Source organism: Nyctereutes procyonoides, unplaced genomic scaffold, assembly GCF_905146905.1.
Source record: "Nyctereutes procyonoides isolate TBG_1078 unplaced genomic scaffold, NYPRO_anot_genome, whole genome shotgun sequence".
Taxonomy (NCBI): Eukaryota; Metazoa; Chordata; class Mammalia; order Carnivora; family Canidae; genus Nyctereutes; species Nyctereutes procyonoides.
The window spans coordinates 45,688,608-45,715,172 of NW_026575125.1; the positions used below are offsets into that span (position 1 = coordinate 45,688,608).

The 26,565-nt window shown below is 37.2% G+C and overlaps 1 protein-coding gene across 1 annotated transcript in view; it reads right to left on the reverse strand.

Moving 5' to 3' along the window:
- Positions 1-26,565, reverse strand: part of WNK3 (WNK lysine deficient protein kinase 3) — a 155,375-nt gene that overhangs the window by 41,659 nt on the left and 87,151 nt on the right. Inside the window, exons 11-12 of the mRNA XM_055339105.1 lie at positions 15,206-15,270; positions 8,776-8,923 (exon numbers count right to left, since the gene is read on the reverse strand). Coding sequence (XP_055195080.1) covers positions 8,776-8,923; positions 15,206-15,270 — 213 coding nt within the window. The remainder of the gene's footprint in view (positions 1-8,775; positions 8,924-15,205; positions 15,271-26,565) is intronic.

A 26,565-nucleotide genomic window follows, 5' to 3' on the forward strand; every position in this document is an offset into this window, starting at 1 on the left:
CCATAGATATATCATGCTCAATGATGAAAAATGGAAACCTTTCCCCCCAAGGTCAGGAAAAATTCAAGGATGTCCATTTTCATCACTTTACTCAACATAGTACTGCAAGTCCCAGCCACAGCAATTAGATGACAAAAACAAATAAAAGGAATACAAATCGGTAAGGAAGATGTAAAACTTTCATTATTTGCAGATGACGTGGTACTAAATATAGAAAAGCTTAAAAAAAAAAACCCTACTAGAACTGATAAATGAATTTACTAAGGTCGCAGGATAAAACATCAATGGACAGAAATCAGTTGCATTTCAAAACACTAGTGATGAATCACCAGAAAGAGAAAGAAAGCAATCACATTTACAAATGCACCAAAAATAATAAAATACCTTGGAGTAAACTTACCAAAGAGGTGAAAGACCTGTACCCTGAAAACTATAAAATACTGATGAAAGATGAATATGACACAAATAAATGGAAAGATATTCATGCTAATGGACTGAAAGAACAAATATTGTTAAAATGACCATACAACCCAAAGCAATCTATACATTTAACACAAACTCTATCAAAGTAATAACATTTTTCACAGAACCAGAACAAAATGTACTAAGTATGTGACCACAAGAAACCCTCATTAGCCAAAGCAATCCTCAAAAAGAAAAGCAAAGCTAGAGGTAACACAATTCCGGATGTCAAGTTATACCACAAAGACGTTATCAATCAAAACAGTATGGTAATGGCACAGAAACCAACACCCAGATCAACAGAATAGGACAGAAGGCCAGAAATAAATACACAATTATATGGTCAATTAATCTTCAACAAAAGAGGCAAGAATATACAATTGGAAAAAGACTTTCTCTTTGAAAAATAGTGTTGGGTAAAACTAGAGAGCTACAGGCAAAAGACGGAAACTGGACCACTTTCATATACCATACACAAAAATAAATTCAAAATGGATGAAAGAATTAAATGAGAGGCCTAAAACCATAAAAATCCTAGAAAGGGACACAGGCAGTAATTTCTGTGACACTGGCTGTACCAACATTTTTCTAGATATGTCTCCTGAGGCAAAGGAAATAAAAGCAGAAATGAACAACTGGGCCTATATCAAAATAAAAAGTTTCTGTACAGCAATGGAAACAATCAATAAAACTGAAAAACAGGGATGCCTGGGTAGCTCAGCAGTTGAGCGCCTCCCTTCGGCCCAGGGTGTGATCCTGGAGTCCCGGAATCAAATCCTGCATCAGGCTCCCTGCATGGAACCTGTTTCTCTCTCTGCCTGTGTCTCAGCCTCTCTCTCTCCCTCCCTCCCTCCCTCCCTCCCTCTCTCTCTCTCTATCTCGCGAATAAAATCTTTAAAAAAGATAAAAGATAAAAAACTGAAAAACAACCTACTGAATGGGAGAACATATTTGCAAATGACATATCCAATAATGGGTTATTATCCAAAATACATAAAGAAATTCTACAACTCAACACAGAAAATAATCTGGATACAAAATGGGCAGAAGACAGAATCAGAGCTCGGCAAGATGGTGGAGTAGGAGGACCCAGAGTCACCCCATCCTGTATTTTCAACTGGGTATCATTCACATCCAAATCAATAAACTGGAGAGTGATCCAAAGACTGGTAAAACAAACTCCATAAATAAATATAGGGAAGAAGCTTCATCTCAAAGGTTAGTAAGGTGAAGGAGGCCGCCTGCAGAAGGGACTAGTTGTGCATACAATGAAAGCAGAGAAACAGGCCCTCACACCAGGGAACTCAAGGAAGACTACTCCCTATAAAGTTTGGCTTTAAGAACTAGAGGTGTTGAATTCTAGGAGTTTGTAAAACCAGTGGGGCTTTAGAGGTCAGCTGAATCAGCACTAGGCAAGCCAGGAAGGCAAGTGATAGCTGGGCTATCACCCTTAAAGAGACAGCAACCTGTGGAGAGGCAACATAAAAATGGCAGTTCACACAAAGCTGGGGGAAAACAGGAGACAGATATGTTCGTACTGATTTTGGAGCTGGCAGGTGCCAATTTTCTCCACTGCACCTCAGCATAAGCACAGAGACATCTGCGGGAGATGGGACTGCAAAAGTGCTTGCTACCTAACCCACTAGCACTGTGCCACACCCATGGTTTTGGCTGAGAACTTGCCTACTACAAACCTGCCAGTCTTGGTGCTAGGCTTAGGGCAAATTCTTTTAAATATGCATATGTACCCCACTCAGCTGCAGGGTGCACAGCTGCCATGGGGCAACAGGTACATCCACCATGTCCAACTGTACAAACCCACCAACCCTCATGTGTATTGCCCAGCCATGATCCCCCAGCCACTATTGTGAGTCAAGCTCAACCACATGCCCCTGGCCTCAATAGCGCATAGTCCCCAGACATGGCAGCACTTCAGGGGATCCTGGATAGGACTCATGGCACAGCACAAACTTTGCTAACATGGCAGCCCCACTCCCAAGTTCCTCAGTGGGCACAGCCTCTCAGATGGGCCTGCCTGGGGCCCACTAACACCAGAGACAGCAACCACAGCCACAACAAGTAAAGAGACAGTGCAGATGACTGCAATGAAAGGAAAACTGACCCAGACACAACAGCAGGTTGTAAACAACACACATAGGATACTCTCCTGAAGTCCCAGTTTCTGGTGAACAGAGGTCCTTGAACTCCAGAGCACTCCAGGGCCCCTTCTTCATAAAGTCACTAATTTCTTTCTTTTTTTCCCCCAAAGATTTATGTATTCATTTTGAGAGAGAGAGAGAGAGAGAGAGAGAGAGAGAGAGAGAGAGAGCAGGAGGCAGAGGCAGAAGGTGAGGGAGAGGGAGGAGGGAGAGGGAGAGAGAATCTCAAGCAGACTCCATGATGAGCATGGAGCCTGATGCAGGGCTCAAGGTGGGGCTCAAACTCAACTCTAAGATCACAACCAGAGCTGAAACCAAGAGTCAGACACCCAACCATCTGCGCCACCCAGGCGCCACATAAAGTCACTACTTTCAATAGCAGAAGATACAAGTGACCATTTTCACACAAAAATAGACATAGAGAGCCAGACAAAATGAGGAGACAAAAACTTACCCCAAATAAAAGAACTGGACAAGGCCATACTCAGAGACATAAGTAACATGCCTCATAGAGAATGTAAAAAAAAGATAAGGAAACTCACTGAACTGAGAAACGAATGGAAGACATGAGTAAGACCCATAGCACAGAGATAAGTAAAGACATAACAGAGATAAAAGGGCACAAAGAAATGAGAAACATACTTCATGGAATGAATAGCATGATAGAAGTAGAGAAATTAATTAGTGACCTGGAAGAAAGATTAGTGGAAAGTAATTAAGCTGAACAAGAAACAAAAGAACTATGCAAAAAAAGAATAGACTTAGGGAACTTGGTGAATCCATCAAACGTAATAAGATTCAAATAACTTGAGCCCAGAAAAAGAAGAGAGAAGGGGGTGGGAGCAGAAAATTTATTTCAAGAAATAATAGTTGAAAACCTCCCCAATATGGGGAAGGAAGCAAAATCCAGTTCCAGAAGCCACAGAGAACCCCCAACAGAATAAAAAAAGCAGAGACTGACACAAAGACAGATTGTAATTAAATTTGGAAAATATAGTAACAAAGAAAAAAATTTCAAAAGCAGTAAGATAAGAGAAATCCTTAACTTACAGAGGAAAAACCATAAGACTAGCAAGAGATTTTTTAACAGAAACTTTGCAAACCAAAAGAGAGTGGCATGATCTATTCAAAGGGCTAAGTGGGAAAAAAACTGCAGCCAAGAATATTCTATCCAGTAAAGCTATCTTTCTGTATAAAAGAAGAGATAGAGTTTCACAGACAAAAACTAAAGCACTTCATGATCATTAAACCAGCCCTGCAAGAAATACTAAAAAGGACTCTGAGTGGAAAAGAGAATGCAAAAGTGACGGTTATATGGGGCACCTGGGCAGATCAATAGGTTCGACATCTGACTCTTGATTTCAGCTCAGGTCATGATCTCAGGATTGTGAGACTGAGCCCCATGATGGGCTCTGTGCACAGCAGAGGGTCTGCTATAGATTTTCTCTCCCCTCTCTCTCTGTCCCTCTCCCACCTAGTATGCAAGTGCTCTCTCTCTAAAACAAACAAACAAACAAACTTAAAAAGTAAAAACAAAAAAGTGACAGTAGGGATATAGGAAATAGAAAGTAATAAAAGTGAGTATTTCTGTAAAAAATCAGTTAAGAAACTCACTTTTAAGTGAGTTCATTAAGGATAAAATGAACTACCATATACCTGAAACATGGGGAGGACAAGAGTTAAGAATGGGTTCAAACTTAAATGACCATCAACCTAATACAGACTGCAATATGCATTAGATGATATATCAAATTTATCATACATCAAACATTACATCATATATCAAGACCACTAATATTAAAAGAGAAAGAAATCCAAATATATCACTAAAAAATCAATACATGAAAGAGAAAAAGCCAAGAAAGGGTTGGAGAAAATCTTTAGAAACAACCACAAAACAAGTAATAAAATGTAATAAATACACATCCATCAATTACTTTTGATGTAATAACCAGATTAAATGCTCCAATGAAAAGACATATGGTAAAAGAATGAATAAGAAAACAATGCTCATCTATATGCTGCCTATAAGAGACTGATTTTACACCTAAAGACACCTGAAGATTGAAAGTGAGAGGATGGATAAACATCTATCATGGCAAATGGATGTCAGAAGAAAACCTGAATAGCAATACTTACATTGGACAAACTAGACATTAAAACCAAGAATGTAAGAAGACACAAAGAAGGACATGACAAATAAAAGGGACAATCCAACAAGAACGTATAACAACTGTAAATACTTACAAACCTGACATGGGAGCACTCAAATACATAAAATGGTTAATACATAAACATCAATAATAATACAATAATAGTAGGGGACATTAACACCCCATTTACATCAATGGACACATCATCTAAACAGAAAATCAACAAGGAAACACTGGCTTTGAATGAAATACTGGAATAGATGGATTTAACAGATACAGTCAGAACATTCCATCCTAAAACAGCAGAATACACGTTCTTTTCAAGTGCACACTGAACAATCTACAGAATAGATCACATGGTGGCTCTCAAAACAAGCCACAACAAATTCAAGAAGACTAAAGCCATACCATGCATATTTTCTGACCACAATGCTATGAAACTAGAAGTCAATCACAAGAAAAATCTGGAAAGACCACAAATACATGCAGGTTAAATAACATGCAACAGTCAATGAATGGCTCAACCAGGAAATAACAGTAGAAATAAAGAAACAAATGAAAATGGAAACACAAGGTCCAAAACCTTGGGGATGCAGCAAAAGCTGTTCTAATGTGGAAGTTTATAGCAATGCAAGCCTACCTCAAAAAGCAAGAAAACTCTCAAGCAACCTGACCTTGCACCTAAAGGAGCTAGAAAAAAAACACAAACAAAACCTGAAACTGGCAGAAGGAAGGAAATAATAAAAATTAGAGCAGAAACAAATGATACAGAAACTGAAAAAAAAAAAAAAGAAAAATAGTAGAACAGACCAGTGAAAGCAAGGACTAGCTCCTCTACCGAGACTTATCAAGAAAAAAGAAAAGGCTTAAATAAATAAAATCACAAATAAGCTAAGAGAAATAATAAACTCCACACATATAAATTATCTTGAGAATATTATGAAAAACTATATACCAGAAATTGGGCAACCTAGAAGAAATGGATAAATTCCTAGAAACAAACTATCAAAACTGAAAACAGAAGGGAATAGAAAATTTGAACAGATAACCAGGAAAGAAAGAGTAATCAAAAAATTCCCAAAAAACAAAAGTCCAGGTCCAAATGGCTTCACAAGTGCATTCTACCAAACATTTAAAGAACAATTAATACCGGGAGGCCCTGGTGGCTCAGCAGTTTAGCGCCACCTTCAGCCCAGGGCCTGATCCTGGAGACACCGGATTGAGTCCCACATCGGGCACCCTGCATGGAGCCTGCTTCTTCCTCTGCCTGTGTCTCTGCCTCTCTCTCTCTCTCTCTCTCTCTCTGTGGGTGTGTCATGAATAAATTTTAAAATCTTTAAAAAAATAAAAAACAGTTAATACCTATCCTTCTCAAACTATTCCAAAAAATAGAGAAGAAAGGAAAACTAACAAATTTACTCTATGATGCCAGCATTACCCTGATACCAAAATCAAATAAAGACACCCCTGAAAAAGAGAACTACAGGAGCTCCTGAGTGGCTTAGTCAGTTAAACATCTGCCTTTGACTCAGGTCATGATTTCAGGGTCCTGGGATCAGGCCCCACTTCAGGCTTCCTGCTCAGCAGGGAGTCTGCTGCTCCCTCTGCTTCTCCCCCTGTTCGTGTTCTCTTTCTCTCTCTCTCAAATAAATAAATAAAATATTTTTAAAAAGAGAGAGAGCTACAGGCCAATATCCCTGATGAACATACACACAAAAATCTGTGTTTAAAAAGGAAAAGCAGGGGCACCTGCATGGCTCAGTAAGTGTCCAACTCTTGATTTCAGCTCAGGTCATGATCTCAGGGTTGTGAAATCGAGCTTCACATTGGGTTCCAGTGAGCAGTCTGCCTCTCTCCCTTTCCCTGTACCCCTCTGTCAATTCATGCACTCACTCTCTCTAAAATAAAGAAATAGATCTTTAAAAAATGAAAAAGGAAAGAAAACTGGAGGCTTCACAAATCTTCACGAATCTGGACAAGTTATACAACTGAGCTGTATTAATCAAAACAGTATGACACTCACACAAAAATAAGCACATAAATCAATGAAAAATAATAGAAAATCCAGAAGTAAACCCACAACTTTAGGGCCAGTTAATCGTCAACAAAGCAGGAAACAATATCTAATGGTAAAAGGACAGTCTCTTCAACAAAATGGTGTTGGAAAAACTGGACAGCAACACACAAAAAATGAAATTCCACCACTTTCTTACACCATATACAAAAATAAATTCAAAATGGGTTAAAGATCTAAATGTAAGACTTAAAACTAAAAATCCTAGAAGAGAACACAAGCAGTAACTTCTTGACATCAGCACTAACAACTACTTTCTAGTTATCTCCCGAAGAAAGGGAAACAAAAGCAAAAATGATCTAATGGGACTACATCAAAATCAAAAGCTTCTACACAGCAAAGGAAGCAATTAACAAAACGAATTTTGTTTTATATATCTGTATATATCTGCTAGTATAGTGTATACCATATTGCTAGTATGCAAAATATATAAAGAATTTATAAAACTCAACACACTAAAACAAATAATCCAATTACAAAGAACATAGACATTTTCCAAAGATTTTCAAATGGCCAACAGACATGTGAAAAGATGCTCATCATCACAGAAACGGAAATCAAAACTACAATGAGCTATTATCTCTCGCTTGTTAGAATGGCTAAAATCAACAACACAAGAAAGAACAGCTGTTGAGGAGGATGTGAAGAAAAAGGAACCCTCAAGTACTGCTACTTGGAACACAAACTGGTGTAGCCATTGTGGAAAACAGTATGGAGGGTCCTCAGAAAGTTAAAAATAGAACTACCCCACAATGCAGCAATTGCACTATTGGGTATTTGCATAAAGAATACATAAACACTAATTCAAAGGGATATATACACCCCTGTGTTAATAGCAGCACTATTTAGAATAACCAAGATATGGAAGCAGCTCAAGTGTCCATCAATTGATGAATGGATAAAGAAGATGTGGTATATATATATAAAATGTAATATTATTCAGCCATAAAAAAGAATGAAATCTTGTCAATTGCAACAAAATGGATGGAGCTCAAAAGTGAAATTCTAAGCACAGGAAGTCAGTGAGAGAAAGACAAATACCATAGGATTTTACTCATATTTGTTATTTAAGAAATAAAACAAACAATTGAAAAAAAGAGAGACAACCAAGAAACAGACTACAGAGAACAGGTTTTTAGCACAGGGGAGGAATATGAGGGATGGGTGAAATAGATGATACAGATTAAAGAATACACTTATCATAATGAGCACTAAGGACTGTACATAACTACTGAGTAACTATATTGTATACCTGAAACTAATACAACACTGTATGTTAACTATACTGGAATTAAAGTTAAAAACCTAAGAAACTTAATATATTTGTTATGCGTGTATGTGTGTTCAGCAAAAGAAAAAGAATATGAAATTATATATATAGGTTTAAGCATCCATCCAAAACATATATCACATTGGTTAGAAATAACAGCTTTAAAGTGTGAACTGGATTCAGATCTATCACTTGCTAATTCAATGACCACAGGATAATTACTTTACTTCTATAATCTTTAGTATCTTTATTCATAAAGATGAGTATACCAACACCTATCATACAGGGTTACTGAAGGATTAAATGATAAAACAAATGCATAACATTTGAAGTTCTACCACAAAAGAATACAATAAATTTGCTACTATTACTAGTACTATTACAACCTTAATCATGTAAAATACTACACATACATAGAGAGGGAAAAAGATGAAAACTAAAACACTAATAGGAACTATTTCTGAGAGGTGATAAAAAGTAATTTTTATTTTCTTCCTAATATTTCCTAGTACATAATACTCGTATCAGAAAAAATTTTAATGAAAGATATGTTAGCATTTCACAATGCTCTATACTCATGTCTGAAGCAACCTGGCCCCAATCTGTCAACATAGACCTCTACACACACTCTTAACCAAATAATATTTACACACTGACCTGAAGGACAGTAAGTTGGAATTTAGTCCCCTTCTCTGGTCGAGGACAGGAAGCTCTTCTTTGTTTAATCCGATCTTGTTTGCCATTTCCACATGGGTTATCAGGGGTATTGATGTTTTCCTTCACAAATGCCACATCATGATTCAAACTAGTTATTAGAAAAAAACAAAAGCAACTCCTATTCAATTTCTCAGAGAAAACAGTATTCGATGATTCTCAAAGCACAGTACTTAACCCAAATCAGAATTAACATCTGAAATTCTATGATGTCTAGAAGAATTCCATTCTGATGGTAAAATTCTAGAAAAACTCCAATTATAAAATTATACATAATGAGTTTAAGGAAAATAAGAAATATAATATCTGAGAATATACAAAAAGCAAATTGTATACTTAAGATTGGTTAATTTAATGGTATGTGAATTGTATCTCAATAAAGATGTTTTTCAAAGTTATGAAAAACTGAGCTAATATGTATTTATCTGGCAGTCACCTGACAGTAGTAGGAATGAAAGAAAAACACTGTCACTGATGGACCTTTATGGAACCTTTTATCAGAGGATGCTATTGATCAATTTTATCTTGTTTGTTTTGGGGTATATTATTAATGTGTTCAAATACAACTCCTAACAAACAATTTTCTATCAAAATATACCTGTTTATGTATTGAACTCAATAGGGTATAGACAGATGAAGTGCAGGACATAAGAACAGGGTAGGAGAAAAAAACAAAAAATGAAAATGAGACTAAAAATATGTAGTAGTGACTTCTTGGAAGATGGTAGCAGAGTAAGAGGACCCCCTATGCTCACCTGTCCCATGAATACAACCAGGTAACTATCAAATCATCCAAAATACACCAGAAATTAACCTGAAGACTAGAAGAATGAACTACACAACTAAAAGTAAAGAAGAGGCCACACTGAAGAAGACAGAAAGTGTGGAGATGTGGCTGGGGAGAGAAATAGACTGCAGCCACTGGGGTGGGGAGGAAGCAGTGGTCACAGGAAAGGGTTACAGACTACCCATACAGGGTAGTGAATGGGAAAACAAATCCCCGTAGCAAGAGTGGTCAAATTTTGTGACTCTTGGCAATCAGTGGGGCATAAAGCTTGGAGTTTTAAAGGTCACTGGGCTTGGCTGGGATACAATCCACAGGGGATTGTGCTGCTCTTGCAGAGTAGACAGGCAAACAACCTGTGGGTATACAGTGTGGAAAGAGTGATATGAAGAGTACCTGGAGTACAAAGTGGGGACCACTTTTCATTTCAGACCACATCCCAGAAAGGCAGCATTCACGGAGAGAAACCTTCAGGAAGAAAGGAGCTAGGTGGTGCTATTTCCTTCCCCTGACCCTAAGTGTAAGCACAGGGCCACCACAGGAACCAGCACAACTCTGACAATCCCTACCTAACATGCTTACACCAAGCTCTGCCTCTCCCACATTCCAGTGGTACCTCGATTTCCCAGCTCTTTTGTCATACTCCCACCTTGGCAGGCCACCTCCCCAGAAGACTGGCCCCAAACTCTGCTTACACATTGTCTCCTGACAGGAATTTTGCAGAGCCTCAGTTACAGTGGTGGTGAGAAACAGACCAGAGCACACCTAGTTAAAACATGCCACTTCAGGCAAGGGGACAAAACGCTGCCCACAACCAGCAAGCAAAGTCTCTGCAGACAACTGACCTGAAGGACAAAGTGCCTAGGACAAAATAAGAGCATACGCAGGACACACTGGAGACACTCCAGCAAGCTAAAGGCCCTGTGGAACAGGGATACTACTGAGCAGGGCACAAGGACCTATTCATCATAAGGCCATTATCCTTAAGAACAGAAGATGTAGCTGACTTTCCTAACAGAGAAAGAGGCACAGAAATATCAGTAAAATGAGAAGACAGGGAAATTTATCCCAAATGAAAGAATAGGACAAGGCCACGGCCAGAAGTCTAAGCAAAAAGGAAATTAGTAACATGCCTGATAGCGAATTTAAAGTAATGTTCACAAACATACTCACTGGACTTGAGAAAAGAGTGGAAGACATTAGTGAGATCCATAATACAGAGATAAGGAATAACATAGCAATGATAAAGGGCTCATTAAACAAAATGAGAAGCACACTTGACGGAATGAAGAGCAGGATGGAAGAAGCAGAGGAACAAATTAGTGACCTAGAATACAGAATACTGAAAAGTAATCAAGTTGAACAAGAGAGAAAAAAGAATTATGAGAAATGAAAATAGACTTAGGGAACACAGTGACTACACCAAGAGTAATAACATTCATATTATAGGAGTCCTAGAAGAAGAAAGAGAAAATGGAGTAGAAAATTTATTATAAGAAGTAAAAGCTGAAAACTTCCCTAATCTGGGGAAGGTAACAGACATCCAGATCCAGGAGGCACAGAAAATGCCCAACAAAATCAATAAAAGGAGATCCATACCAAGATATATTGTAATTAAATTAGCAAAATACAGTGATAAAAAAATAAAAGCAGCAAGGCAAAAAAGTATAGTAACATAAAAGAGAAACTCCATGGGGCACCTGGATAGCTCAGTTGGTTAAGCATCTACCTTCAGCTCAGGTCAAGATCTTGGGAGTCGCGGAATCAAATCCCACATTGGGGTCCCAGCTCAGTGAGGAGTCTGCTTCTCCCTCTCCCTTAGTTCCTTCCCCACTCATGCTCACTAAGTAAGGCTCACAAAGTGGGGCCAGCAGAGGATTTTTCAGCAAAAGCTCTGCAAGCCAGAGGGGAGCGGCATGATAGATTCAAAGTGCCCAATGAGAAAAATCTGCAGTCAAGAAAACTATCCACCAAGGCTCTCATTCAGAATAGAAGGAGAGATAAAGAGTTTCCCAGACAAATAAAAACTGAAGGAGTTCATAACTGCTAAACCAGCTCTGTAAAAAATATTAAAGGGGATTCCTAGAGTGGGAAGGAGAGAACAAAAGTAAAAGTATAAAGGTAGGAAACTAAGCAGTAAAGATTAATATTTCTGTAAAAATTCAGTCAAGATATTCACAAAATAAATGCAAAACACCTAAAATATGTAACTATATGAAATATGACAAAATATATCTAAAATGTGGGGAGGAGAGGAGTAAAGAATAGGCCCAAACTTAAACAACCATCAAATTAATACAGACTGCTACATGCAGAAGAGGTCATATACAACCTAATGGCAACCATATCTCAAAAACCACTAATAAATATGTAATGGACAAAGAGAAAAAAATCCAAATATATCAATAAGGAAAATCACCAAACTGTGAAAGAAATAAAACAATAAAGGATCAGAGAAAATCTTCAGAAACAAACCACAAAACACAGAATAAAATGACAATATATCAATAATTACTTTGAAGGTAAATGGACTAAATGCTCTAATCAAAAGTCATAGGGCGACAGAATGGATAAGAAAATAAGATCCATCTGCAAGTGGCCTATAAGAGACTCATTTTAGATTCAAAGACACCACCAGATTGAAAATGAGGAGGTAGAGAAACATCAATCAAGAAAATGGATGTCAAAAGAAAGATGGAGGAGCAAAGCTTATATCAGAGAAAATAGACTTTAAAACAAAGACTGTAACAAGAAAAAAAGAAGGACACTATATAATCATAAAGGGGATATCCAACAAGATGTAACAATTGTAAACATCTAGGCACCCAACAGATGAGCAACAAAAGACAAAAAGTTAATAACAAATACAAATAATCAATAATCATACAGTAGTTGAGTACTTTAACACCCAACTTTTATCAATGGACTGATCATTTAAACAGAATACCAGGGTGCCTGGGTGGCTCAGTTAGTTAAGCATCTGCCTTGGGCTCAGCTCATGATCTCAGGGTCTTGGGATCGAGCCCCGTGTTGGGCTCCCTGCTCAACAGAAAGTCTGCCTCTCCCTCAACTCCTCCCCTCGCTCATGCTTGCTCACTCACCCTCTCTTAATCGCTCAAATAAATAAATAAAATATTTTTAAAAAGATAGCAACAACACTGGCTTTGAATAAAATACTGGAATAGATGGATTTAACAGATACAGTCAGAACATTCCATCCTAAAACAGCAGAATACACGTTCTTTTCAAGTGCACACTGAACAATCTACAGAATAGATCACATGGTGGCTCTCAAAACAAGCCACAACAAATTCAAGAAGACTAAAGCCATACCATGCATATTTTCTGACCACAATGCTATGAAACTAGAAGTCAATCACAAGAAAAAATCTGGAAAGATCACAAATACATGCAGGTTAAATAACATGCAACAGTCAATGAATGGCTCAACCAGGAAATAAAAGAAGAAATAAAGAAACAAATGAAAATGGAAACACAAGGTCCAAAACCTTGGGGATGCAGCAAAAGCTGTTCTAATGTGGAAGTTTATAGCAATGCAAGCCTACCTCAAAAAGCAAGAAAACTCTCAAGCAACCTGACCTTGCACCTAAAGGAGCTAGAAAAAAAACACAAACAAAACCTGAAACTGGCAGAAGGAAGGAAATAATAAAAATTAGAGCAGAAACAAATGATACAGAAACTGAAAAAAAAAAAAAAGAAAAGAAAATCCAAACAACTCCACCACAAACTGCTAGAACAGATAAAGAAATGCAATAAAGTTGCAGGATACAAAATCAATATACAGATATCTGCTGCATTTCTTTCTTCGTTAAAGATTTATGTATTTGAGAGAGAGAGAGAGAGAGAGCGAGTGAGCATGAGCAGGGGAGGGGCAGAAGGAGAGAGAAAGAGAAAAATGATCTTAAGCAGGCTCAACGTGGGGCTTGGCCCCAGGTCCCTGAGATAGCAAATGCTGGCAAAAATGTGGAGAAGAGATAACTACTGTGCAGTTAGTCAGACTGTAAACTGGTGTAGCCACTCTGGAAAACAGAATGGAGGATCATCAAAAAATTAAAAATAGAACTACCATATGACTCAGCAATTTGACTTCTGGGAATATATACTCAAAACCAAAAAAACTAACTCAAAAAGATATCTGCACCCCTGTGTTCATAACAGCATTATTTACAAGAGCCAAGACATAGAACGTGAAAACAACCTGTCTGTCCATAGATGGATGAATGGATAAAGAAATTGTGGTGTGTGCATATATACACATACACACATACACTCACACAGTAGGATATTATTCAGCCATAAAAAAGGGAAATCCTACCATTTGCAACATCATCAATGGACTTTGAAGGCAGTACGCTAAGTGAAATAAGTCAAAGAGAAAGACAAATAATGTATAATCTCATAAGTGGAATGTAAAAAAAAAAAAAAAACAAAAAAGTAAAAAAAAAAAGAAAACCCTACACAAATTCATAGAAAAAGAGATCAGACTTGTGGTTACCAGAGGTAGAGGGTGGAGGGAGGGAAAACTGGAAGATGGTGGTCAAAAGGTACAAACTTCCAGTTACAAGATAAATAAATACTAGGATGTAATACACAACATGCTAATATTTAACAATGCTGTGTGAGATACAGGAAAATTGTTAAGAAAGGAAATCCTGTGAGTTCTCACCACAAGGAGACAAATTTTTTCCTTTTTTTTCTTTTCCTTTTATTGTATCTATATAAGAAGTTGGATGTTAAGAAGTTGGATGTTAGTTGAACCTCTTGTGGTAATCATTCCACAATGTATATGTAAATTAAACCATCATGGTGTATGCCTTAAATGTATACAGTGACATATGTCCACTATTTCACAATAAAACTGGAAAAAATTACAATCACAGAATTAAAAACTCATCAAATGGGTACAATAGCAAAATGAACTGAACAATGGAAAGAATCAGTGAACTTGAAGAGAGAACAATAAAAGTTATCTAATTTGAACAAACACAGGGAAAAATATTAGTTTACAACTACCAAAAAATAACAGTTATATACCTAGTTGTAATTTATTTCTTTAAATTAGATGGGCTTTTACTCTAAATTGCACTATTCTTTCTTTCCTTTAACTCTCATAAGCTTTTCTTAAAAATAGAGTATTATAATAATGAGAACAAGAAAATGGTGAATAATTTAACAATCCATATGATCATTATTAACATAAAAAAGTAAAAACAATACTTTTTATTTTTATTGAACATACACACAAATACAAGAACACAGAAGCTTCTCTAATCAAGAATCAAGATTCACCAAGGGAATGCCTGGGTGGCTCAGTGGTTGAGCGTCTGCCTTTGGCTGAAGGCATAATCCCGGAGTCCTGGGATCGAATCCCACATCAGGCTTCCTGCATGGAGCCTGCTTCTCCCTCTGCCTATGTCTCTGCCTCTCTGTGTCTCTCATGAATGAATAAATGAAGGAATGAATAAATAAATAAAATCTTTAAAAAAAAAGATTCACCAAGCACCTATTGAGTAGAAATACTTCAAAATACTCTCGTTGTTTTCATGGTATTAATGTGAAAATACTCACCTTCTAACTAAATCCGGTTTTAGAAAAGCTGCTTGTTGTTCAATTCCAATGGCCTGGGATACAGGCTGTAAATAGTACAGAGATAAAACTTGTTATAATAGTAAATTTCAAGCTAAAAATGCAATCTGCAATTATTTCCAAAAACATGGTTGCTACATTCCATATTTTGGTTATCTCACAAACTAGGTAGAATGTCTACATTACTGAATGTTTGCTGTTATTACCAAACATAAAGAAAAATAAAATATACCAGTATTTATATTCATCAATATTTTTCATTTGAAAAGATAGCATTATCTTATATACATACTTTGGTTTGTGTTATTTTTCAATGGAGAATATGGACATTCAGCTTCCTGTCCTGACTGTAAAACCAGTACTAAAAGGAAGAGTTGCCACCATTTCACAAAAAGATAAATAAAATGACTCAAGCTTTAACTTACTTTGTGCTCTGGCTCTTTCTTGCTCTCTTTCCACTAAACTACTGACAACTATCTTTTTTGAGGCATTAGTAATAGTAGTTGTAATACTGGTCCTCTAAGAAGGAAAATGTCAACCATGTTGGAAAACAATTTTAAACATTTATATAACCCATCCTACATACTCTCATTGGTGACAGCAGAATGTACTTAAAATGCATATCTACCAAAATTGATCTCTTTCCTACCTAGTTTAAACCCTCTATGATGGTTCCTCATCTATAAGGTTAATTTCCTTTGGATGGCAAAGTCTTCCATGAACTGGTACCTGCCTCATTCTCAGACTCCTTTACTTGAAGCCACACTGAACTGTAGCTCCTTTGAATGAGTTGGGTTCTTCTATATACTATGACTCTACTTATGTCCCTTCATCTTCCTGGACTATTTCAACTCCTCCTCAGTCCTGTCCAATCTATGAACAGAACTCCTATATACAAGAAGCCTTCATTACAACAGGTTCCAGAAAAGCCAGCAAAACCACATTGGGTACTCTTTATAAAACATACCTTAGCTCATATCTTGTTTTCTAAACTATAAGGGATGAAGGTTTCCTAGAGAAATGGCTGATTCCAACATTAGGGCAAAGAAAGTACAAGATGAGGCTGGATCATCTTGTTATGTCAAAAAGTAAAGAACTGCTCAAAGAATGATGGGAATATATCAAAAATATACAGGAGCCAGCCTGAAGGGGTTCCTACTGCTCAAATATTGGACAATTTGGGCATCAAGATAATGATAGTAACAATATAACCCATTTGATAAGATGAGAATACCTAAGTTCATACTGATACAAAGTTTCTACAGCACAAAGCCAACTAATAAATATAAGAAATGATGAAATCAGAAAATCATCATTAATGATAAAACTAGTGGGTAAAATTTACATAGTTTAAGAATATATCCCCACAGATTACTTATTAATTACAAAAGCAAAAAAAAGGTTACTTTATGTTAGAACACTATATATAGCAGGCCCCACCTTAACCAAAGAATTAAACTTAACCTCAGCAATAATGGGACAAACTGTTATCACATGCCTCATAATATGATATGATGTGCAAAGAATACATCATCGCTTACATGGTATTCCTGACAAAAATGCATGATCTGAATCTGAAAAAAAGGAAACTTCAAACAAACTCAAATTGAAGGACATTCTTTTTCTTTTCTTTTTTGTAAGTAGGCTCCACGCCCAGTGCAGACCCCAATGCAGGGCTTGAACCTACAACCCTGAGATCCTGGACATAAAGCCTAAGGAAATAATACAAAGGTAGGAAAAAGTACATAGTATAAAGTTCACTTCATAGTAAATACTCAATAAATGGTAGATGTCTCTGTGTTTTGATTGTGGTATTATACATAATAAAAACTGCTGCAAGTTAGTTGGTCAGGAATAGGGAATAAGTTAGGTAAATATGAATATTTATTGCACTATCGTGTGGCCATTTAATACTGGAATTATGAAGGCCAAGTAAAGGCAGGAAAATTACTTACCTGTACTTGTTCCATTAAATAAATAATGGTATATTCATAGAAAGGATATTATGTAGCTCCTTAAAAATGTATTAAAACATATAAGTTAACACTATAGGTGAAAAAATTATAAAAGAGTATGTATAGTATGGTTACATTAAAATTACATATATGTATAAGCATATAAAATGGTCTGGAAGAATATATGACAAGGTATTAAATAAGATTACCTATATATTCATCTTTCTTTGATAATAAGAAGAAAGATAAATTCAACTTTGTACAGATTTATCAACCCTCAAATCTGGTAATTACAGGGCAGGTCCCCATTATTTCAATGTACAACATTATAGTCATTTTAAACAAAAGTAAAAAGGGAAAATTTCATTAAATCTGAAAGACATATATAAAAATAGCCCAGCATCCATTTGTAAATATTAGTTTTGAAACTCCTCAAAATATTATGAGAGAACTTGATTTGAAGCTTTCACATAAAAAAGACAGATGAACCAACTATTAGCCATGATTCTGAGGACACAAATAGCATTAATAATCCTGTTTATAATTATAAGTGGTTATAAAATATCATTCCAAATTATTATCATAGTAACCATGTCTTGTTTCTCTTTACTTAATCCATAGGCTTTACCTCCAGATTTATGCATCAGGACACCTTGTCAGAAAACCTATATATCTACCACTTACAGTCTACAGCACTTTAATATAATTGCATATGTTCCATCTCGCTGGGACTCAATAGAATTCTTTTAAATTTTCTTTAATACAACCATTTGTTAAGTTGGATACATTTTGTTGAATCTTGTGTGTATGAATAAAAGAAATCTCATTGCCAAAATACTTGTTTTCGTGTTTAAATAGTGATTATGTTAAAAAGCTAATTATCTAACCTACAATTAGAAGCTAATTTGTCCAGGAAAAAACCTCAGTAGGGGTTGACTAGGTTGGAAGGGAAAAGAGAAGGCAGGAAATGATACTTTGTGCTTATTTCTCAACTACTCCCCACCTTAAAGTCCAAATGAAAGACAGGCACCAATCCCCTTTCCTAATGAAACCTTGATAATCTGGATGCCTGAGACCTTAGTAACTTGCTAGCAAAGTTCGATAATAGTGAAGTACATCTGCACACATGCAAAATGAGGACAAGGCCAAAATGAGAAGCAAAATTAGGCTTGGATTCCATGGGCCAGACGATCCCCTCCTCTCCATTTGGACATTTAAAACACTCTCTTATATTTGTTTTTAGATCTTTCTCACCCATGAGGCTGTGAGCCATTTGAGGAAGAGACCTCAGCTGTAAAATTTATGACAATATTGTCGGTGCCTAACCAACACCTGAAATAGGAATAGATGCTCAATAATAGTCTTTCATTATTATAATATTCTCATTTTTATTACTGTTTTTATTTTTTTTTCTGTTTTTATTTTTATTATAGCAACAAACCGATCACGATTAAGCATTCGTTTAAGCTAAGCATTTCATATACATTATTTAACTAAATTTAACCCTATAACAACTCTGAGCAGTAGGCATTGCTATCTTCATTTTACAAATGAGCAAACTGAAGCTGTGATGGAAGCAAAAATTGAGTCACTAAGTGGAAATTAATGAATAGATAAATGATTCCGAAGAATACTGAGGATGTGCACACCACAGAGGCTTTTCTGTTAGTTTTTGTTGGTTCCTAACCCTCTTTCTCCTTTATTTAACTTCATCATTACTTGTCCTCCTCCCACCAGTGATTCTTAGCCCTGGATGCAGTTTATAATCTCAAGGGAAGGAGAAGAGGAGGGAAGAAAGAAAAAGGAAACAAAAAACAAGAAACATTTAAACATTTCATAAACTGCCTTATTGTATTCACAACACTACAAACCATGTCTTCCTATGATGTGCTTTTTTTTAAACAACCACCATTTATTAAGCACTTACTACATGTCAGGCACTTCTTACACATATCTCATCTAATCCTAATAAGCCTGAAAGGTAGGCATTTTGTTTTCTGACAAGATGAAAGTTATCCACATACAGAAAGGTTGAATATTTGTTCAGTGAAAACCTATATATCTACCACTTACAGTCTACAGCACTTTAATATAATTGCATATCACATGTATATCCATCAATCCATCTAACTTTTTACATTTCAAAATAAGTTGCAAATGCAAGACAGGCATTTTAAAATGTCATTTTACAAATGAAAAGAATCAGAGCTAAAATAAATTAAGTAACTTTCCTCAAATCATATAGTAAATAATTCAGAGACGTTATTCAAACTCAGATCTAACTAAAGATGCAAACTGCTCAAAACTACATGTATGATGTATATAGCTGTTTAACAGTGAAATTCTTATTTTTAAAAATTATCATTGTATATGTCAACTTCCATATCTTTATAAAGTTATTCATCTATAAAGTCATTGCTTATCTAAGGCCAATACCTGGCCAACCCAAGATTCTGAATAATGAAATTTACTCTAAGAAATAACTAATCCACAGCACAGTTCCATGGATAAACTCACATAATGACACCCAAGCTATTAAACAGGCAAGGAAAAAAAGATGAAAACATATCAGCACCACAAAGATCGACAGATAAGAGTGACAGAAACTAAGAGGAAGAGTCATTAATTATAAGGCAAGTAGAACTAGATAAAATAAAAAAAATTATGTGGGCTTTACTCCACAGTCTTCCGAGGGGGTACCTCATGAAAAGGAACTGAAAGTCAACTTATATTTTATACTTTGCCCCTATTATCTGTCCCCAGTTCGGTTATCAAGGGTCTGTACCAACCATCAAATTGATCAGATGCTGCTCTTGGTACAGCCCTCCAAGCTTTCTACAGCTATTTGGAGAGAGCAACTAATCCTGTTTTGGTTTTTGGTTTTTTTGTTGTTGTTTTGTTTTGTTTTGTTTTGTTTTGGAAGCAGTGAGAAAGCCTAACAGTAGGGTAGAGGGAGAGAGAGTCTCAAGCAGAATCTGTACCAAGTGCAGAGCCTGATACCATACGGGCTGGATCTCACAACCCTGAGACCATGATGTGAGCCTATACCAAGAAACCAAAGCTTAACTGACTGTGCCCCTAACGTGCATTTTATTTATTTTTTAAAAGATTTTTAAAATTTATTTATTTATAAAGATTTTATTTATTTCAGAGAGAGAGAGAGCACACGAGAGAGGAGAGGGGCAGAGAGACAAGCAGACTCCCCACTGAGCAGGGAGCACAGGATCATGCAGAAGGGGTAAAGGGAAAAGCAGACTCCCTGTTGAGCAGGGAGCCTGATGTGGACTTGATCCCAGGATCCCAGAATCCCAGGATCATGACCTGAGCTAAAGGCAGACCTTTGCATTTTAAAACAATCACTCTGCTTCTTAGAATGAGAAAAGGGTTATAAAGGAGCAAAAGCAGAAGGAAGAACAACAATTAGGTGGCTACTCTAATCATTCAAGTAAGAGAGATTAGACCATCACAATAATGATGGAGGCGGTGAGTAGTCAGGTTGTAGATATATTTTAAAGGAAAAACCAAAAGGCTTTCTGATGATTTGAAGGGAGATATGAAAAAAAGATAATAAAAGATGTGCATAGATATATGGCTTGAGTAAAAGGAAAGATAGTTTCCATTTGCTGAGAAGGGGACAACCAAGGAAGGAAGACCCTTGGGGCAGTGGTGGAAGGGGAGTACAAAAGAAAGTGTTTTATTTTGGACATACTGAATTTGAAATGCCCATTCTATATAATCAAGTAGAGATATTGGGTGTAAAGTGAAGAAATATAGGAAAGACAAACAAAAAAACATTCTTTCCAAGAACACAAAGTCAAAAGCAAGGTGGGCTGAAAATATGAAATACGCGCACATGCACACACACACGCACACACATATTCTGGTCTGTCTGCTGAGAATTCTGGTAACTATAACCCGCAAGTAGCAGCAACACACCTAACATCCATATTTTGGTTTCTAAATTATATTGCCACTAGTAAGGGCTCCATGGAGAAATGACCAATTCCATTGATGGGGCAGGCAAAGTACAAAATGAGCATGAAACATCATGCTGTGCCAGAAAATAAAGAAATACTCAAAGAATAATAGGGACATGTTAAAATGACACAAAATCTACCCTGAATGTGTGCCCATTAACCAAGTCTGGGGTACTTTAACCATCAAAATAAATAATGATAACATTATATCACAGCCTATTAAATAATAGAAGGCCCTATGAGTCCACATCTAAATAAATAAATAAATAAATAAATAAATAAATAAATAAATAAAGCCAACTAATAAACATAAAGAGGAATGATGACATTAGAATATCATCAATAGATACACTGGTGGGTGAAAGTTTTGATGAAAGGGATATTTACAGTCTCAGACAGCTACCTACAAATAATTCATAAATTATAAAGGTAAAAATGGCAATTTATAGTGGAGAAGATTGGCAGGCCCTACTTGAAACAAGTAATAAACGTTAGTATTACCAATATTGGGGCAAACTGGCATGTCTCTTAATATGATGCCCTGAGCAGAACAGAATGTCACTTTCATGGTATTCCTTACAAAAATCCATGATTTGAATCAAGTCATGAGAAAAGTTCAAACAAATACGAACTGAGGGATATTCTACGAAAAACTGGCCTGTGCTTATCAGCACTGTCAATAAAACAAAGAAAGGCTGAAGAAATGTTTGACATTAAAGCAGACTAAAGAGAAAAACAATCACCCCCCAAAAAAACCCTGATGAAGCACTTCACAAAAGAAGATATTTGAATCTCTAAGAATTACCTGAAAAGATGCACAACTTTGTTACTTATCAGAGAAATGCAAGTTAAGACCACAATATATATTATATCACGTTCACCAGAATGGCTACAATTTAAAATACAGGTCATGTTAAATGTTGATAAAGATGTAAAGAAACTAGAACACTCATGCATTGCTGGTAGGAATGTATTTTGACAACTACTTGGAAAACTGTGTAAAATTACTTAGTATAGTTAAATATACCTTTTCCCTGTGACCCAGCAATCCCACTCTTACATATATACACACAAGAGAAATCAGTGCATGTGTCCATCAATAAAACATATGGGAACATTAACAGCAGCTTTATCCCTAAGAGTCAAAAACCAGAACCAATCTCAATGTATGTATACAGGAGAACTGATAACTGAACTGTGGCATATTCTAAAATACAACATCTCATTTTTTTTACAAAAAAATGAACTACCTACACATGCCAACAATATGGGTGGATCTCAGTGAAACTTCCAGGAGGATAAAAATATTCTCTATCTTCATTTGCACTTAATGGAGGAATACATATGTGAAAATTCAGTAAGCTGTATATTTAAGATTATGGTACTTTAATGTATATGTGCCTTCTATACTTGAATAGCAAGAAGAAATCTTTTTAGAAACTGATATGATCCAATTCTGATAAAATAATACTAAAAAATGTTCTGTATATGTGTACATATAGAAAAATTTCTGAAAAACCTTAAAGGTTTCGTTTCTGAGAGCTGAGATAACTGGTAATATTAAAACTTCAGGGCAATTTGAATGTCTTTTATTTCTTTTTGTTGCCTGATTGCTGAGGCTAGGACTTCTAGTACCCTATGTTGAATAGCAGTGGTGAGAGTGGACATCCCTATCCTGTTCCTGATCCTAGGGGAAAGGCCCCCAGTGCTTCCCCATTGAGAATGATATTGGCTGTGGGCTTTTCATAGATGGCTTTTAAGATGCTGAGAAATGTTCCCTCTATCCCTACACTCTGAAGAGTTTTGATCAGGAATCGATGCTGTCTTTTGTCAAATGCTTTCTCTGAATCTGTTGAGAGGATCATATGGTTAATGTTTTTTCTCCTGTTGATGTGATCTATTACATTGATTGTTTTACGAGTGTTGAACCAGCCTTGCATCCGAGGGATAAATCCCACTTGCTCATGGTGAATAATCTTCTTGATGTACTATTGGATCCTATTGGCTAGTATCTTGTTGAGAATTTTTGCATCTGTGTTCATCGGGGATATTGGTCTATAATTCTTTTTGGTGGCGTCTTTGGTGGTTTTGGAACTAAGGTGATGCTTGCCTCATAGAATGAGTTTGGAAGTATTCCATCTCTTTATATCTTTCCGAACAGCTTTAGTAGAATAGGTATTGTTTCTTCTATAAATGGTTGATAGAATTCCCCTGGGAAGCCATCTGGCCCTGGACTTTTGTATCTTGGGAGGTTTTTGATGACTGCTTCAATCTCCTCCCTGGTTATCAATCGGGCTGTTCAGGTTTTCTATTTCTTCCTGGTCCAGTTTTGGTAGTTTAGGGTTTTCCAGAAATGCGTCCATTTCTTCTAGATTGCCTAATTTATTGATGTAAAGCTGCTCAGAATAAGTTTTTAAGATCGTTTATATTTCCTTGGTATTGGTAGTGATCTCTCCTTTTTCATTCACGATTTTACTAATTTGAGTCTTTTCTCTTTTGTTTTTAATAAGGCTGGCTAATGGTTTATCTATCTTATTAATTCTTTCAAAGAACCAACTCCTGGTTTTGTTAATCTGTTCCACAGTTTTTCTGGTCTCTATTTCATTGAGCTCTGCTCAAATCTTTATTAACTCTCTTCTTCTGCTGGGTGTAGATTTTATTTGCTGTTCTTTCTCCAGCTCCCTTAGGTGCAAGGTTAGCTTTTGAATTTCAGTTCTTTCCAGTTTTTGGATGGATGCTTATATTGCGATGTATTTTTCCCTCAGGACTGCTTTTGCTGTATCCCAAAGATTTTGAACTGTTGTATCTTCATTCTCATTAGTTTCCATGAATCTTTAATTCTTCTCTGACTTCATGGTTGACCCTTTCATCTTTTAGCAGGATGCTCTTTAACCTCCACATGTTTGAATGTCTTCCAAATTTCTTCTTCTGATTGAGTTCTAGTTTCAAAGCATTATGGTCTGAAAATATGCAGGGGATGATCCCAATCTTTTGGTATTGGTTAAAACCTGATTTGTGACCCAGTATGTGGTCGATTCTGGAGAAAGTTCCATGCGCACTTGAGAAGAATGTGTATTCAGTTGCATTTGGATGTAAAGTTCTGTAAATAACTGTGAGATCCATCTGGTCCAGTGTATCATTTAATGCTCTTGTTTCTTTGGAGATGTTGTGCTTAGAAGATCTGTCAAATACAGAAAGTGCCATGTTCAAGTCTCCCAGTATAAGTGTATTATTATCTAAGTATATCTTAACTTTGGTTATTAATTGATTGATATATGTGGCAGCTCCCACGTTAGGGACATAAAGATTCATGATTGTTAGGTCCTCATGTTGGATAGATCCTTTAAGTATGATATAGTGTCCCTCTTCATCTCTTATTACAGTCTTTGGGATAAACTTTAGTTTATCTGATATGAGGATGGCTACCTCTGTTTTCTTTTGAGGACCATTTGAATGGTAAATGGTTCTTCAACCTTTCATTTTCAGGCGGTAGGTGCCCTTATGTCTAAAATGAGTCTCTTGTAGATAGCAAATAGATGGGTCTTGCTTTTTTTATCCAGTCTGACACCCTGCTCCTTTTGATGGGATCATTAAGCCCATTCACGTTCAGAGTTACTATTGAAAGATAGGAATTTAGTGTCATCGTAATACCTATTCAGTCCCTGTTTTTGTGGATTGTTCTCTTGGACTTCCTCTTTCTTTTACAGGGTCCTCCTTAATATTTCTTGCAGAGCTGGTTTGGTGGTCAAATATTCTTTCAGTTTCTGCCTATCTTGGAAGCTCTTTATCTCTCCTTCTATTCTGAATAACAGCCTTGCTGGATAGAGTATTCTTGGCTGCAGGTTCTTCTCATTTAGGACCCTATATATATTGTGCCAGCCCTTTCTGGCCTGCCAAGTTTCTGTGTGGAGTCTGCTGTTATCCTAATACTTCTCCCCGTAAAGGTTAGGGATTTCTTGTCTCTTGCTGCTTTAAGGATCTTCTCTTTATCTTTGGAATTTTCAAGTTTCACTATTAAATGTTGGGGTGTTGAACGATTTTTATTGATTTTAGGGGGGATCTCTCTATCCCCTGAATCTGAATGCCTGTTTCCCTCCCCATGTTAGGGAAGCTCTCAGCTATGATTTATTCAAATATGCCTTCTGGGCCTCTGTTCTTTCGGCGCCCTCTGGAACCCCAATTAAATGTAGATTTTTCCTTCTGAGGCTGTCATTTATTTCCCTTAACCTTTCCTCGTGGTCTTTTAATTGTTTTTCTCTTTTTTCCTCAGCTTCCTTCCTTGCCATCAACGTGTCTTCTAGGTCACTCATTCTTTCTTCTGCCTCATTAACACTCATTGTTAGGACCTCCAGTTTGGATTTCATCTCATTTAATTGATTTTTAATTTCGGCCTGATTAGATCTAAATTCTACAGTCATGAAGTCTCTTGAATCCTTTATGCTTTTTTCCAGAGCCACCAGTAGCTTTATAATTGTGCTTCTGAATTGGCTTTCTGACATTGAATTGTAATCCAAATTCTGTAACTCTGTGGGAGAGAGGACTGTTTCTGATTCTTTTGTGGGGAGTTCTTTCTTCTAGTCATTTTGCTCAGTGCAGTGTGGCTAAAAGCAAGTTGCACTGGAAAAAGGAAGGAAAAAGAAAGAAAAAAAGTAGAAAACAAACAAAAAACAGGGAGGAGTATCCTCTGATTCTATATACTGTAAGCACCTCGACTTCCCCTGGAGCTTTCCAGTGCTGCTTGGTCAAGAAGTTGCTCTTCCCCTGTCCTTCCAGAGGTCTTCTGGGGGAGGGAACTGCTGTGCTGATTCTCAGGTATGTGTACCTGGTGGAGCTGCCCCACCCCCTTCCAGGTGCACGGCTCAGTGGGAGTTGTTTATCCTGTGAGGCCCCTGCTCCTTGGTGGCCCTGCTCAGTCCCAGGCACAAGGGGACACCAGGAGGAACAACAACAGTGGCAACGGACAGCTCTACAGCCCTGGAGTCAGCTCCAGCAGTAACTACCACAGTCTCCCAGTCCACAGGGGCCTGGATGCTCCAGGGGCCAGGGGCACTGATTGGCACAGCTCGGGACTCCCTGGCAGTAGAAGCATCCTTGCTGTACTGTGTCTTCCTGGCCTCCTCCTGTCCCAAGGGGAGCACCGGATCCTGGGCTGTGTCCCCCAGCGCCTTGGGTTCCATGTCCTGCGCTGCTGGAATCTCCCTCCGGAGGGCCGTGCAGCCCCCTCCGCGGGGAGCTGCCGCCTGAGCTGCTCCCGAGGGCCCGCGGGGCATGCACTCCAGCCCTTTAGGGAGCTCCACCCAAGGTGTGTGGCGCGCTCTCCCCTGGGGCACACTTCCTCTGTTAGTGACCCCAGGAACCTGGAGGCTCCACTGCCCCTCCTGGGATCCTGCCCGAGTTGCCTGCAAGCCTT